Source organism: Denticeps clupeoides, chromosome 2 (genome assembly GCF_900700375.1).
Source record: "Denticeps clupeoides chromosome 2, fDenClu1.1, whole genome shotgun sequence".
NCBI classification, from domain to species: domain Eukaryota; kingdom Metazoa; phylum Chordata; class Actinopteri; order Clupeiformes; family Denticipitidae; genus Denticeps; species Denticeps clupeoides.
Window position 1 is genome coordinate 268,297 of NC_041708.1, and position 16,652 is coordinate 284,948.

The following is a 16,652-nucleotide window of genomic DNA, read 5'->3' on the forward strand; positions in this document are numbered from 1 at the left end:
CTGCCAAATGCCGTAAAGGTAAATGTATTGAAGCATTTGCCCACACTACTTGTTTCATCATATAACTGTAATTCCCAGACGTAAACGTGTAAAACGAACGTCCAAGTACATGTTGCCCTTTTAATGAACGGATGATATTATATTAATTCATGTTATCTTATATTACTTGAGTTTATTTATTTTTAGTTCTTTTGAATTTTTTTTCTGATTTTCGATATACTGTATTAATTAAAAACAAAACCTTATGCGACGTAACTTCTTATGCACTTTTTTTTGTCCCTTGTCAACTGTCAACATGAATGACAAAATATCAATACATCCCACCCAGTGCCAGGTCACAGTGTAATATCTCATCAGCACCGAACATGGTTAAAAAATGACAAAGGCCCCGACTTGGAAAAAAAGGTGTATTTTATTGGACTTATTTTACTAACACTTGCAACCTTTGTCCTAAAAAAAATGTCTGGATGGACGGATGGACTCGGCCCAGTTCCTCGCGGGCCTTACGGAGGCGGGAACAACGTGGCGGCACGTCGAGACACAGAAGAGTTCAAAATAAGGAGTGCACAACACTGTCAGGAGCTACGATCACCACCCTGGCAGGAGACAAATGCATCATATGCGAACGTGGACCACAGATGGTCCTTTAACAGCGACCATTTTACATTACAAACGGCATATTTCCTCTGTCGTAAAAGAGGCTGATAATCAGGTATAAATACGCCCACAGGCCATCGTTTTAGGTAGTGCGTTTCGGCCGTCGGTAAGTGCAGAAGAGACGGGTGTAATAGCCCTGCCATGAAATATTGACGAGGTTTATGGACGCGATCGCCTCGCAGTGTTGCCATGTCACAGTTCTTATGTTGGACTCTCCGTTGCCAGCCGCGCGCGGGCGTGGCCACAGACATGGAAAGGGGCGTGGTCGGGACCCAGGCTACCATGCTCACGTTAACACTTGCCACATGCACTGCGGATCGTGGTCTACGATTAACTAACGGTGCAGTTTTTTTAGTTTTTTTTATTCATTTTTTATTTTTTTTTTCTACACATTTTAACATTCTAAACCAGCCACGTAGTAAACAACACTCCTTTTAAAACTTGGATCAGCGTGGGGCGGTGACAACCGGAGCCAAACTAACAGCAGGAAAATAAACGGGCTGGAGCGTGTGATACCGCATCATGCTGCCGTCGCGCAGGGACGTTCGAACACCGAGAAGAAGGGGGGTGTGGAGCTTGGGCTCGATTCGAATGTAAACATCGGGCTCCGCCCCGGCAAGCCACCTCGGGGCCGACAGGGGAAAAAAAAAAAAAAAAAAAAAATTCCCAATTTGAGCTGCTTTTGCACAATTATTAACATGTTATACGTCCTAATCTACTGTGAAATAACACTGTGGCACATCTTCGTACTAGTTCATCCCCCCCCCAAAAAAAGACAATATTGTAAAACGGATTTTAAAAAGTTTTGAGATGCACTAGCGTCGCCGTGAAAGGGGCCAGCATGTCTCCCCAGGGTCTTGCGACAGTGGTAATTTAGCCTAAGAATGATCATAATGCTCCAAATCCAGAATTAAAATATCAGAACTAGAGGCGTGCAAAATTATGTTCAGGGAGGAACAAACTAAGACGAACCCCCCCAGGGTTTATTCGGACTTTTTTTGATCGGTTCAGGAAGCTCGTCCCTGTGGTTTTTTGGCAGTAGGAAAAGCTTCCACTTGACACGCCAATTTCACCCCATCAGATGATTTTTTGCGATGCGCCCAAGACCCTTGACCGGTGCGGGTGGGCAGCTGGACAGGATCCCGTTTAACGTGAGAGGTGGAAATAACGGGAAGATTCGGGTAACGTGGAGACCTCAGCTTTTACTCCTCGTCTTGAAGACGCCCGAGACGTGTAAACCTGGCGTCTCCGAGACGTGAACGCGCCGCTGTCTTATCGCGTCGGAGCTCCTCTGCTACTTCACAACTGAAACCACAGCGGCGAGTCGAACTCCGGCGGCGTAAAATCAGGTCGGAGGTTCCTGGCCCCTTCAACTTTACATTCTCTTTTACTTTTTTGGGGTTTACAATCGGAAATTCCCGCTCCCGTTGCAGCAAGTTCAGCTCGAAGGGAACCTTGGCCGCGGGTTCCGGGGCGGAGGGCTTCTTCGGAGCGGTTTTCGGAGCATTCTGATATCTGTTGGTGGTCTGAGTACGTGCCGGACTTTGCTCAGGACGTCACCCAGGTGTCTGGACTTCTGACAGAAAGCGGTGTGGACCCATGCATTAGCTTTTGGACTCCCTTGTCCACTCCTGCTGAAAAGTGGGGGGCCTGAGGTCCAATGGGCATCGGGCGACTGGTTAATACCAACATGGTGCACGAGAATGACGACACAGTCACAATGACAAGGAACCGGACCCAGAGTCAGGTCTCTGCGGTGACGTGGACGAGGGGGGTGGTCCCCCGAGGGAGGTCACACTGACAGAGGGGGCTTTACACAGCAAGGGGTCCGCGGCGGGGGTTGGCTTTGGGGCTTCTTCCCTCTCGGTCGACGCCCATTTCCTCCAGGTTGATGTTGCTGGTGGAGGCGTGGTGAGGAAGCACATTGTGGGCGTGGCGGTACGCTCCCAGATACAGCAGACCTGGGACGAGGGACGGGACGAGACGAGAGGATTTAACCACAGTAAAACATTTATATTTAACAGCAGTTTAACAGCAGTTTGCTCCAGGAGTTCGTAGGACTTTCTTGTGGGTTGTTGCAGCCTAAAATGCCATTTTCTTTGCGGAAATATCATTTATAAAAAGTTTTATTTCATGCACATCTTGAAAATGCACCTAATACCCTGACTGATATTCATTATCGCTGTTAATATATGATTCATACTTCATTAAATATTAATAATTGTAACTTTTAGCCATTACTGCATACTTGTTTCTAGTGCTTGTTGTTATTTTATTTATACTCGTAAATGTCCATCTGTCTCTCGGTTCATTGTAGGTCTTTCCCTCTGTACAGTTCGAGGCGAATGAAGTTTTCTGAGTCTGATAATAATGCAGGTGTGAAAACATGGCGCAGGACGTCCAAGAGAATGTAAAAAAAATAAAATCCCTCGCCTGCCTTGGATTGGGTGAGTGGTCTCATATCTCATACCTATTCCTCAATGTGAACAGGACACGAGTCCCCATCTGTCCAGTCCACAGACATCCAGGGAGAGAGAGAGGAAGAGAGGTGGAGGGTAATGGATACGATCATCACGGGGAGAGAGAAGAAAGGAAGGGACAGACAGACAGACAGAGTACGTTTTTACGAAACACACAACCAGTTTGTCAGAAAGCCACAGAGGAGAGAGAGAGATTGAGAAGAGACAGAAGGATTGTTAGTCCGGCAGAAGGTACGGGAATGGGGACAGTCGGCCCCTTAAACATTCATATTTCAAATACAGACGGGTAGCAAATTTAGAGGAAAATCCAGGACGGATTGGACGGAGACGGTGTTGCATGGTGGAATCTGCCTTGATCACAGATCCCTCAAAGTCAATAAAAACCACATCAACAGCCACAAATCCGAAATGAAGTGCATCTCCATCCGTCCTCAAGTAGGCTCCGCCTTCCACTGACCACTGGCGCGTTTTTCCTTTCATTTGTGACCCATCTGTATATAGAAATGTAAAATATCCAGCTTTTTTAAACATGAAATAAATCGTTTCCCTCGTCTAAAACTGCCTGTAGACGAATGTCTGTGCTTTTTAAATACAGATTATAATATTTGTCCATTCCAGCAACAGATAGAACACAAGGTGAAGAGTCAGATCAGAGGATGGGTAGAGGGGACAAACACAGGGATGGAGGGATGAGAGGCGGAGGTTGGGCAGAAGCGAATGAGAGCTGGCACACCCTGAACATGAACTTGACCCGCAGGGTGTACCGGACACACACAGCAAGACGCCATGTCCAACACACGCTCACACACACTCGCTCGCTCACGACAGAGAAGGTCCGGTTTGGTCTCAAAATGGGTAAAGGGGACAGGAAATGCACTACTGACTGGAAATAAAGAGGAAAGGGATGAAGAAAGAGCATGAAATTGGGAAGTCACCGTCATTCTTTCCTGAACTTGCGGTGTCGGTGTCTTCCTAAACGTACTACTCCCTCTTCCCGCCCTCGCCCAGTCCACTCTGGCCCTTCCAGGTCCCCCCTCCAATCAGAAAGTCCATGTTCAAGAGGTTGCCACTCACCAGCGAATCGGCCATCGGGAGCCTGCTCATTGTCCAGCCCTGTCAAACAGTGGGTGTCAGACTGGCCCTGATTGTTATTGTCAAACTCTGGACAAGACACCTCGCTCCTCCTGCGCCCACCTGCAAGCGAGGTCAAGAGGTCAAAACAAGAGCAGCCAAGGCACAGCAGCAGAGTGGAGAGGGAGGCGGGTGGGTGGGTGCCTGGGCATGGGGCGTGCGATGAGGCGCGCCAACGCGTGGCCGAGTTGGGCGGGGGAGCGGGCGAACTCGTGCAAAATAAATTAATAAAATAAACAGCTAGAAAATTCCGCAAATCCGTACAGAAACAAACCAAAAAAAGACGTGATTACTACAATCACGAAGCCAGCCGGACACATGCACGACAGGCGCCCTGTGATGGTACTCCAACCAGCCACGCCCGCCAAGCTGTTCATTCCCGTTACCGCCGCGCAGAACCGTAAAATCCCCCCAGGCTGGATTAAAAACCCCAGGCAAATCCATACGAACGATCTGGAATAAGGTCAGAGCTCCAGTCGCCGGCGGGACAAAACGCTTTTTTAGTATCCGGATGGCCGGGGCTCGGCCCGCTCGGCAGACGTTGGCGCGGGGCTCTCGTTCTCGTTACCTTGTCCTGCTGTGGGAGACGGGCAGTCTTCTTCAGGCACGTCATTGCCCTGAAAAGGCGCACAGGCAAAACGTGGGATTATTCATAATCAGATCATTGGAATGATAACCATCATTTAACCATCACCCTGAGTGAGCAGTGGGCACCATGACAGGCGCCCGGGGAGCAGTGTGTGGGGACGGTGCTTTGCTCGGTGGCACCTTGGCGGATCGGGATTCCTTCTGATTACGGGGCCGCTTCCTTAACCACTACCACTTAATTTGCCACCACTGCCGGCATTTTTGCCATTAAGTCACGTTAACCTTGTAGCATCACACTTGTTTGAAACATGCCAGATTGTAAAAATGCACGTGCCAAAGGAAACAGCGATGCTAACTTTAAAACGTGTGTAGCGAAAAAGCTGGTTGTGCCGCTAAACTGAGGAAATTTGGTGGGTGCTTGAGGTATTTATAGGTAGTGAAGGCGAATGTACCACGAGAACACGTAACGGTACCTCTGAATCCTGGTCCTCGATCATGGCCGCCACCAGGTTCTGGTCCTTGGACTCACTGGGCAGATCCTGGTGAAAACGAGGACAGGAAGAATCAGTCGTGCCGGCGGCCAGGCCGCCAGGAGGGTGGGAGCGGAAGGTCCCGTTCACCTCTCCCTCCTGCTGCGAGGGCCCGCGGCTCTCTGCCGGCGTCTCCGGAGCGTCCTCGCCCTCCACGCCGGCCAGGTAGGAGCCGGACATTGACGAGAGGGTGTCCGTGCTGATCTGGGAGTGCTGGCTGTGGGACGAGGCCATGGACATCACCGACTGCGCCAGGCTGCTGCTGACCGGGTCTGGCGGGGGACGGAGACAGGAACGGCGCGTTTATGTCTCATAAAGACGCTTTGTGGGTTCTGGTGGGGGACAGTCCCCACACGCTGCACCCCGGGCGCCTGTCATGGTGCCCACTGCTCACCGAGGGTGACGGTTAAATACAGAGGACACGTTTCACCGCGACTATCACTTAAAAAGACCTGAGAAAGTCTCCCAAGCTGCCCAATAATAAAAAGACATTTTATTCGTAGGATCACAGGATCAACAGCGTTCCAAGCGCAGGTGGACATCTTCGCATGCTAGCCGGTCTCACCTTCTGGAGAGGTGATGGTGGACGACAGCGGTGTCCCCGTGCAGGAGGACTGGTCAATGGCGCCAGAGGATGACAGGGTCAGGTTGTCGCTCTCTGGGGTCACGCCACACTGTGCGCATAACAACATGGAGCAGAATTAGCACGGGCCGAGCACATGCGCCTCCCCCTCGCGGGACATTTTATTAGCTGCACCTCCAGCCTACTTTGCCGGGGAATCTTCATAATTCAGATAATGAAGATATCCTGATATTAAAACAACAAGGGGAAATGGAACTCAATGTGACGTTGGATGATGGTACTTGATGAAAAGTGTTTGTTCTGGTTGGCAAACGGGGGTGTGTCCAAAACCCGCTCTGGGAGTTGGGGTGGCAATAAGTGCCGGAGGAACTGTGGACTTGTGGGTGATGGAACGCACATATTCTGGGACTGTCCCGCCGTTCAACACTTTTGGACTGAAGTTAAGGGGCACGTAGAAAAGCTCCTTAAAGTTAATCTTTCCAGGGACCCTTTAACGTGTCTACTGGACAAATTCCAGTAGACACGTTATCTGTCCCATGATCCCCTACTAATGGCTGCAAGAAAAATGATGACAACTTATTGGTTGAAACCTGGACCCCCCACGACCTCACAGTGGGCACAAAACCATAGCTGAAGACTCGCATCTTTGGAAGAAGATGGGGACCAGTTCAAAGCCTGGTTGCATACGCCACTTGTGTCTCTTAAGTTTATATTTCTGCTTGAAGTTTGTCTATTTATTTATTTTAATTTTCCTCAGATCTTTATTGTAATTATATTTATTTGAGAGCTCGGGCCCAATCTCAGGACTGTAGTTATTGTTTGTATTTATGTTGACCGTTGTTAATAAAAGTAAAAATAAATAAATAAATACATCATATTATTATGCTAATATTACCATGTCCTGCTCTTTTGCATACAACTGGGATATTTCGGGTTACGAAGATGGCCAAGAATACTTCGTTTTTGCGAGGTTTGCAAGGCTATAATAGTTTCTGGCGAGGTTGCATTTGATTGCACGACTCCAGTTGTCCTTGGAATTTCGCGTCTTCCCTACGTAACAACAACATTTACGGCATTTACCAGAGGCCCTTATCCAGAGTGCCTTACAGTCAGTAGTTACAGGGACAGTCCCCCCTGGAGACACTCAGGGTTAAGTGTCCTGCTCAGGGACACGATGGTAGGACGTGGGGTTTGAACCTGGGACTTCTGGATCGTAGGAGAGTGTGTTACCCGCCAGGCTACTACCATGCGCACCTCTTGATTGACAAGTAGCTTCCTTCGGGTGGCCTGCACTTCGGACTCGCTGCACGACTTCTCGTCCTCCTCCTCGGGCAGGACTGAGGAATTCTGGGAGAGGGACCTGGCACACATCCAAACGTGTAAGAGACGCGGATTCCCGCTACCCGTCCTCTCGTCCGGGTCTAACAAGGACGCCGATCCAGAAAATGGACGATAAGGGACCTGAGACTCTTACTTGGAGCCGCTCTTCTTCAGCTTCAGGCTTTGACTGGAGTTGGCCGAGTGCTCCAAGGGGGAGAGGGAGCGCGCCGGCAGAGGGTGGTGGCCCTCGCTCCCGTATGAGGGCAGGGACCCGGCGGCGTGGCCCAGCGCCACGCCCTGCGGCGGGGCCGCGGACAGAGGGGGGCTCAGGGGCCCGTTCAGGGCCTCTAGCAGCGAGACCGTCTCGTATCCCGGAGGAACGTGCTCGGAAGTCTGGAACAAATCAACGTCGAGGTCACTCGTGTGCAAATGGGCCAAGTCAAAGTATAAATTTAAATTTAAATAAAAAAACATTTGTTCAAGGTAAAAAGTTTAAGGTTTGAGAAATCCTTTAACTCTTTTTACCTTGCACAATTCATTTTTAATTAATACTTTATACTTTGACTTCACTATACCTGTTACGCATATTTCACGTTAATGACGTAAGAGTGTCATATTTGCAATATTTGCGTTTTGGTTCATTGTATACGTGCGATATTTGCAGTGCTGTGGTCTGTACAGTTCACTGCATATCGTACCGTGTATGACCGTGTACGTGACAAATAAAATTGGAGTCCGGTGAACGAGGTTCGTTACCGAGTGCTCCTCGGAGTCAGACGTCTGCGCGGTGATGACGGGGTTGAATCCGGAGGGCGAGAGCGGGCTCGCCTTTTTCCTCATGGCTCGGATCTGCAGCAGGGCTCGGAAAGCTGGAGAGAGAGAGAGAGAGAGAGGGAGACGGAGGGGCGTCAGTCGGGCGCGGGGGTCGCCGAGACGGAGCGTCCGGAGCGCCGGGCCTTACGCAGTCGGCAGATGGGGCAGCAGTTGGCCTGGTAGCGCAGGGTGTCTGCGCAGGCGTTGCACAGGCACAGGTGCCTGCAGGGCAGGATGAGGGTGTCGCGGACGTCCGACAGGCAGACCACGCACTCCGCGCTGTTGTCGCTGATCTCGTCGTCGGCCGCCTGCAACGCACCTCGGTCAGAGTCTGCTGCATTCGCCGAGCCGCGGGCGTGTGACACGCTTACCTTGGACTCTTGGCTGTTGTACTTGTTCTCGATGCCGTAGATCTCCTGCAAGAGGTAGCTGACCCCGTCCACCTGCAAACAGTCCACCAGAAAGGACACGGATTGCGGCGCGGCTCTTTATTAATGACGTCAATTCTCCGTAAAAGCGGCACGCTCTAGTGTAGCCGGCGCAGAACCCGGCTCCTCACCACTTGCTTCTGCTTCAGAGGCTTCGCACAGTAGCTGCCGTCCATGTGCTGCGGGGCAAGAAACATTATTATTTCTACCCACAATTCCGCATTTAATTCCGCATCGGAATTCAATTCGAGGACGTATGACGGTACGGAGTACGGAGTGTATTTGTACCCAGAGTCCTTCTTTGATTTATAGCATTTAAATAAATACGTAGCACAAATAGTACGTGTGAATGAACAGAAACTAGGTACTTTTTTTCCCCCCACAGATGCATGTTAATCATACAGCACATATTATGAATGTATTACGAAAGTTTTATTACTTACTTTTTCAAAAGTTGCCAGGAGAACGTGGGAATGGCCCAAATGATCTAAAGATGGAATAAACAGAGTTTTACTACAAACGAGCGTTCGCGGCGCCGCCGCGGCTTCTGCCGAACTCACCTTCCCCCTCGTCCACCACTGCCTGCACCACCATGGGGTAGACGTCTCGATCCATGTCAAAAAGGAGCTGTGCAGAGACATAAAGTGAAACACTGCAGCACAGCACACGGTGACACAACAAAATGTGTCCGCTGCTTTTAACCCAGTGGGCACCATGCCAGGCGCCCGGGGAGCAGTGTGTGGGGACGGTGCCTTGCTCGGTGGCACCTTGGCGGGTCGGGATTCGAACCGGCAACCTTCTGATTACGGGGCTGCTTCCTTAACCGCCGCCCCACCACTAAGCCGCGGCGGAGGACGCAGTACCTCGTCGTCGGCCCACTCGGACAGATTGATGGAGTGTGACGGCAGGCAGAACTGCTGGCAGACGCCGCGTTTGAAGTGCACCGTCTCCGACTGCAGCGAGCCGTCCTGGGGCAGGTATCTGTGCGGGCGGAGCAGAGAGGTTTGTAAAAAGGTCGGGGCGCGGTCATGGCGGCGCAGAAAGGTCACCTACATGGGGACGCCATTGTGGTACTCCTCGACAGCCTGGTAGTAGATGGTGATGGCGACTTGGGTGTCGGCATCGAAGGTAAACTCGACGTTGTACAAGCATCCCTTCCCAGCATCCTCCCTGGGTGGCTTCATCTCCTCGTTGCATCTGAAAAACGATCAGAGTGTCGGGCGGAGCACCAGTTTATTTTTTTACCATCGAGACAGCGCGGTGAACATCGCTTACCTAACCAGCCGCAGCGTATCTTTCCGAATGTTGATCAGACTGCGCAGGGTTTTCACAGGTTCATGGGGTGGCGGGGTGGCGTAGGGAAACTGGGGGGGAAGCATAGCTTTACTTTCCAGAGCAGTAGTTACAGGGACAGTCCCCCCCCTGGGGACAATAAGGGTTAAGTGTCCTGTTCAGGGACACAATGGTAGTAGGGGTTTGAACCTGGGTCTTCTGGGTCACAGACGAGTGTGTTACCCACTAGGCTACTACCACACAAGTAGTCTCGGCTAGTCAAACGGAGCAGCGCAAGTTGTTCCACCAGCCAGGGACATATCGCTAAATAAACGTCAGCATTAATAAACGCCAGCACTCGCTTCCTTGTTGAGTGCATGTTGTTACGTCCCTGGACGTATGCTCCCACGTGTTCTGTGTGTCTGGCTGTGTTTTTTTGCGTTCTGTCCCTTTTAGGTTGACTTCGTGGGAGGAGTTGAGGCCTACCAGCTCCATCTGCCATTGGTCACCTCCACCTATTTAAAGAGACTTCAGATGGTCTTCGGGAGGTCCCCAGGGTCTGCTAGGCCCTTATGCTTTTGGGAGGTCCCCAGGGTCCACGGAGATCTGCATTGGTAACTTGTACGTGTTTTAGTTATCCCTGCTGTTATCCCATCCCTTCCTTTAGGCTGTTTTGATGTTAGTTAGCTGTCCTGAGTCCTCTGTCTTATTGAACCTGTTAGCACACTGTAAATAAAAGCACTGTTTGTATCGTTTGTTTGGTTGCATGTGTAACAGGGACCTCCTCCTCTCCACACCCTTGTTGCGTTTCTGAGACCCCTGACAATGTTGCCAGATTCTACGGTTTTAAACCCCCCCCCCGCTTTGCTAAGTATTACTTTAGAGTAGGTTGCTGCACGGCAATTGATTTATTGAAAAGAAAAATGTAAAATTGTATATTTTACAGGACTTTTTTTTTTTTTTTGGTAGTTTTGGGACTTCTGGTTCATAGGCGAGTGTCTCACCCACTGGGCTACTACCACCAATTATACATTTCGGATATTACTTCTTACCAATTTTCTGGTTCTGTAGCTATTATGCCACACAAACACACACAAAAAAAAATAATCAAGCTGTATTTCTGTGTGTCTTTCCGGGACCCGAGACCTGGGACAAATAAATGGCTGTGTGAGTGCAGCAGACATTCACCAGACTTAACTTCCACAAATGAAAGTTAAAAAATCCAAGCTTTCTTTTTTTATGAAGTGGACAAGAAAATCTGAGCATCTTCTGTGTCTGGAATGGATGTCGAGTGTTCTTGAGTCTATAAGGTAAAAGTAATAAAATAAAAAGATTTGTTTTAATTATGAATAGGTATGACTAAAAGAAAATGTTGTTTTAGTCTTTTCTTCTAAGCACTAATATATTGACTGGGTTAAGTATTACTAAAAAAAAAAAAAAGCGACTAAAATACAATTTCCGTTGACTAAAACGAGACTAAAATATTCATGGATAATTGACTAAAATGAGTCTGGACATAACTAATAAAGACTAAATTCACAGCTGGACGCACATGCTAAACTAAAAACAAGACTAAAACAGGCCACCAAAAACAAGTGACGTGAAGTGATTGTCACTTGTGATACAGTGATCACGGTGAAACGTGTCTTCTGTATTTAACCATCACCCTTGGTGAGCAGTGGGCAGCCATGACAGGCGCCCGGGGAGCAGGGTGTGGGGACGGTGCTTAACCGCTAGGCCACCACTGCCCCAACTATACGCACCTTGTAAGTATGGCTCCAACTGTTTCTTTTCACGTGGGAGTTTTGCTTCTGCAGAATGGTCAGTATTTTCTTTTCCATGTATTCTTTTTACTTTTGTGCATTAACTAGGCTGGTGTGTTGCTTTTTTATTTATATTTTATTTATACACGTGTGCGGATGGGGGGGAGGGTGAACGCTGCCAAAACGGCAGGAATATGCGTGTAGAAGCAGACGACGTGGCGAAGGTTTAAATCACCCAGACAAAAGTAAAAACGTTCGGGGGAAAAGAGGAGATCTGGTCGCCCTGACTTAGCGGCGCTATGTTACCTCTACATTAAAAATCAACTTACGTATTATTATTATTAACACAAAATATTACAAACAACTGTTTACTCACCCCAAGAGGAATCAGATTTAGAAATTGATTGACAGCTCTGGTGGACGTGGCCAGCATGTTTGTGACTCATATCTTGAGCAAGTATTTTTTTTTTTTTAAACAGATTGCATTTTAATGCTACAAGATCACAATAATCTTCAAATTTTGGAAAAAAAAAAAAAAAAAACAAAAACAAAAAAACAACAACAGGGATTAACACGAATTTAACACTTTAATTCCCAAAGCCACGGGGAGCTGTGCTTCAGCTACCTCTGTAAACCGTATTCCCGGTCCACTTTTATTTTGATTTTTTTTTAACTGTAAATTAAAAAATTACAATGCAAAATATGAATTTGTCAACTTGTAACTGTGCATGTGACTGTGCAACAACACTCATCTGCAGACATATTAATCTATTTCAAACAAAGCATTCTAATTCTAAAACTACGACTAATGCAATATTAGATTTCCATATTCAAATATTTACACTCCATCACGCCACAGAAACGGCTCTGTGACCAGAGGAGGAAGGTGGAAAATCCCGCAGCACAGCGCCGGGGCGAGCTGAATGTGACTCTGTATTAACCCGCGGTAAAGCTGTCGCTTTAATCCGCCACGTCGCCAGGCCGGCCGAGCGCAAGCTGTCGAGCCGCAGCGAGGGACGGCCGGCAGGACGCTTTCCGAGGTACCGGCGCGTCCTTCAAAATTCATTCTGGAATGACATTAAAGAACTGTAATTGTGTGGCTATGTCTGAGCGGGATGAATAAAAGGCAATATTCCTCATTTTATCATCACACTATAAAGAGCGTGGAGGGAGATGCAGATTGTAAAAGTAAACCTGGAAGAAACGCTCCAAATCGGGACTCTAATGACTGTGCATGATGTGGATCGGCTGTTTATTACTCAGAAGAATAAAAAAAAAAAAATAATAAAATAAGGTCACGCCCAAGCCGGTAGGGCACAGTTACACGCCTAAAAGGGACAGGAGGAGGTGGCATTTGAGGAGCGCGGACGTCCGAGGTGGCCTTCCATAAATTTGCATGTATTATCTATCGGATCAGAAGGTTGCAAATGTCACATGAAAACCAGGGTCGTCTGATATGCCGCTGCATTTTATTACCATTCAATCCGGCACCGTTTCACCCGCCTTCGTCTCGATATTCATTATCTGATGTGATCAGGGCTGATTAGGACCTACCACCACCGGCCTGTTTCCCAGGAAGTTGAGGTCCGTGTTCTCCCCGAAGAGGTAGCCTTCTGGGTGGGTCGAGTCGAACTTCTCTCCTCCCATGATGAAATGGCTGGCAAAGTAGCTTCCTGTAAAAAACATGGACACCATGGAGGCTCACGCCGTCTTCGTTGTTCTATTAAACGTCTCCGATTATTAAATTCCCAGGACACGCTGTTTTGGTGTCTGTAGCTTTAAATGCTAATGAGGATGAGCGAGGCGGGACGAGGAGGAGAGCGGCCAATAGAATTTGAGGGGCATTCACGGAAATGACATCATCAACACCGTCCACCGACCACAATGTTTGGTACAGACAGGAAGTCGTGTCGCCGTTTTTTCCAGAAAAAATAAAATGAACCCGCTGGTTCTTCAGAGTCTCACGTGACGGAACTAAAAAATACATTTGTGCTCATTTTAAGATCCAAACACCGAGCGACTGGAGTGCTGCACACGTTTGGAAGCCATGACGGTCGGTGGAGATCATGTTTTAGGGCGGGAAAAAGCATGAGAAACGGGAGGTGACCTGTCCCCTTATGACGTCATAAGGGGCCAAATTCCAGATTCGACCGTCTGAGCTGCCGCTGAAGTGAAGCAGAATAACCGAACACTCTTTACACCAATCACCATTTCTAGCCACTGCAGGACCGCAGACAGGCTGGAGGAACTCGTATTAAATGTTAAATCATCTCACAAAGTCACATCTTCATAACAGGGGACCTTTCAGTAATGCACGACGTGTCGGAATGGAGGAATTTGTAGGGACGACTCCCAAGGTTAACATCCATCGCTGGTGATGAAGAAGAGATGGTGTGTGACCGGGTCTGAAGGAACCGCGGAGGTCCTCCTTCCTGTGTTCATCCAGCTCATATTCATGACGAGGAAAAGGAAGGTTTATTACATAATCGGGCTATTGTCCTTCCACGCGGCGTGGGCTCGTCGCGAACCTACCTGATTTAGGCGGGTATCGGTACACGGAATTGGACGGTATGTCGACCTCCTCCACGCCCGCATTCTGCCTGCTCGTCAACGCTCCCATTTCGCGGCGCAGTTCAGTTCTCGCCGCACGTCCCGTCCACGGCGAACGCGGGTTCTGCGGGCCCGTTTCGGGGACTACTCGCGGCTCCCCGGGATGCCCGCCGCATCCTCCGCGCAGCCGAGAACCGGGATGCTGCTGCCGAGCGCCGACTGCCAGAGGACAGACAGCTCTAATGGCCACCTTTATGACGTCAGCCACAAATCCGGACTCGGGGCTTTGGCGCAGTAGTCGTGCCCCCCAAAACCTCGCACGGAACTGCAGCAAAATTACCTTATAATACAGAAAATAAAACTGTAAAATAAAATTGAGAATCCCCGCACAATAATAAAAATTAACCAACACCGAGAGCACCACTGAGTGTCGGCATTTATTGATATTCACTATTTATATATGTATATATGTGTGTGTATATATGCTGTAATAGTTTTAATGTCAGAATGCTAGAAACCTGTTGGGGGAATATAGCCCATCAATTACAGAATTTCTGTACGGAGTCAAACAGCCAATGGGGGACGAGCACATGTCACGTGACACAGGCTTCCGCCTTATCCTGTTGCCAGGTACGCTTATTTTAAACAAATCCCCGGTCGTGATTTTAATCTCTTCATCTTCTTCTTACCTCTTACAATATAATTGCCCACGATTAACCAATCAAAGCACATATTGTGCACAACTCAGGGTGGCCGTGTTCTTTATTTAAACATCTGTATATGGTGTTCCGTGATCTGGCAATCCGTTTCACGCGTCATGCGTCCATTACACGTTGCCAGATGATGTTATTCTAGGGCAATTACTTTTCCACATCAGAAGTACCTTCTTCCGATATTTCCATTTCCTGTTAAGTTAATTATGTGTTTTTTAAAAGGACTGCGTTTCGGTTGTCAGATGTTTTTCTTTTTAAATAAAATTGCCGAATGTTTATTTCTAAAATATATGAACAACAATGGCGAGACCTGGCAACACTCTTCACGCTTCCCGTTCGCGCCAGCAAGCGTGTTGATTCTGATCTTGAGAGATGTGCAACATGCTTACTTCACGCTTATCTCGGCGATCACTGCGTGACCTCTGCGTGTGGCCACGCCTGATCGATAAAGGTGTCGATAATTCGCCATTCGGGAGCATTTTATCCACAGGTTGCCAGTACCGGGGCTTTTGCAGCGGGAGTAGCGAAGGGTCAGACGCTTCACAGGTTTCTCACATGTTCACAGATTTATTGATTCATTTCATTTCGTATAGATATTTTCTGTTATTTTGGAGTGAGTGCTCATTGTGCTGCCGGTTTTGCAGAAGGGGTCCCACATACGGATTCCAGTGGGTAGGTAGCAGGCTCCCCAGTCCTAATTCCTAATCCTAGTCCACCTTTAATAATAAAAAAGCTGTAGAATTTTACTGTGCTGTGTTCCAGACCGCCTGAAAATTGCCTACAGTCGCAGCAGTGGTCCAGGGGGGCAACATGTGAATAAAGGTGGCCAGTTTGTGCCTCTGATTGCCAGTTTCGAGAGAGAGCGTCTGATGCCTGTTCTGATCCTGCAGTGAGCTCGAAAGCAGAGGTTCGCTTCCACCTTCAGGCCGCAGACTGGATCCCAGAAGACGTGCGAAGCAGAATGCAGGAGCGGGTAAGAAGCGGCTGCAGAAAAAGGCCCTTGTTACGTTGGCGTTTCGTGAAATGTGCTTCTTGGTAGAATAAGAGGCGCCTGAACAAAGCCGGGGAGCTGCTGGTGACTTCGGAGGTCAGCAGGAGTCAGCACAGGAACCTGGAGGACTGCTTGCGGAAAATCGCTGACATCATTGCCGACAGCAGCCAGAAAGCACCTGAGCCATCAGAAGACGATATTGCACTGCGAGCCGAGAGGTGAGGACCAGGCCAGAAGGGCTGACGGTGACAAGGCCGCTGTTCTCTTTCTAGATCTATTTCTGACTGCTTTTCAGCATTTATTATACTACCTGTCTTCTACGATAGTCATTTGCACACAACATTTGGCATAAATAAAGAAGGAATTGCAAATGGATAATTAACTCAGGAAATGTCAGTAATTCAGTGTGTGTGTTAATATTTGTAGATTAGAGAAAAGAAACCAGGCGAGGCTGAAACAGAAGAAAATACATTCCGGGGCAAAGCGTGATCGGCGGGTGGATTTTGACTGATAAATTAAGGATTCCTTTTAAAACACTTGTGCATGTATTTATGTATCACTGAACGCTGTAAATAAATTTGTGAATTCTCACCTTGTTTGTCGGTAATTGTTTTCAAGAACAATTTGTGCAGTAATGTTTCAGCTTTTTAAAGAACACAATTTACATGCATTTTGAGGCATTTGTGTGATTTTACCTTCATTTAATCGATATATGCTCTATTCAAAGGATGCAATAAATGTCAGATTAAGTCAGATAGTACTGTTTAAAAGTTCCCAACAGTGACTGTAAAAAAGTTCATGATGGATCTATTTAAAAGTATTAAATGGACAAA

At 48.2% G+C, this 16,652-nt stretch overlaps 2 protein-coding genes across 3 annotated transcripts; one reads left to right on the forward strand and one right to left on the reverse strand.

Moving 5' to 3' along the window:
* Positions 1-393: 393 nt before the first annotated feature.
* Positions 394-14,380, reverse strand: LOC114784871 (E3 ubiquitin ligase RNF157-like). 2 transcript variants are annotated; one of them, XM_028970669.1, is made up of 20 exons: positions 14,098-14,380; positions 13,120-13,238; positions 9,806-9,894; positions 9,584-9,727; positions 9,394-9,511; positions 9,091-9,157; positions 8,974-9,017; positions 8,662-8,709; positions 8,474-8,545; positions 8,251-8,410; positions 8,046-8,158; positions 7,444-7,682; positions 7,224-7,329; positions 5,952-6,060; positions 5,477-5,658; positions 5,330-5,395; positions 4,837-4,885; positions 4,212-4,331; positions 3,128-3,162; positions 2,482-2,618 (listed from the first exon to the last, which is right to left on the reverse strand). In XM_028970669.1, exons 1-19 carry the CDS (start codon positions 14,183-14,185, stop codon positions 3,128-3,130), a joined length of 1,968 nt encoding a protein of 655 aa, XP_028826502.1. In that variant the 5' UTR covers positions 14,186-14,380; the 3' UTR covers positions 2,482-2,618. The 2 variants fall into 2 exon arrangements, with proteins under 2 accessions (XP_028826501.1, XP_028826502.1); XM_028970668.1 differs by lacking the exon at positions 3,128-3,162 and having other exon boundaries at positions 394-2,618; positions 14,098-14,379.
* Positions 14,381-15,160: 780 nt separating this feature from the next.
* On the forward strand, positions 15,161-16,410 carry LOC114784877 (peptidyl-tRNA hydrolase ICT1, mitochondrial-like). The gene is made up of 6 exons (XM_028970689.1): positions 15,161-15,374; positions 15,473-15,500; positions 15,591-15,650; positions 15,719-15,801; positions 15,868-16,037; positions 16,246-16,410. The coding sequence occupies exons 1-6, from the start codon at positions 15,201-15,203 to the stop codon at positions 16,328-16,330; spliced, it is 600 nt and encodes a 199-aa protein (XP_028826522.1). The 5' UTR covers positions 15,161-15,200; the 3' UTR covers positions 16,331-16,410.
* Positions 16,411-16,652: the final 242 nt, after the last annotated feature.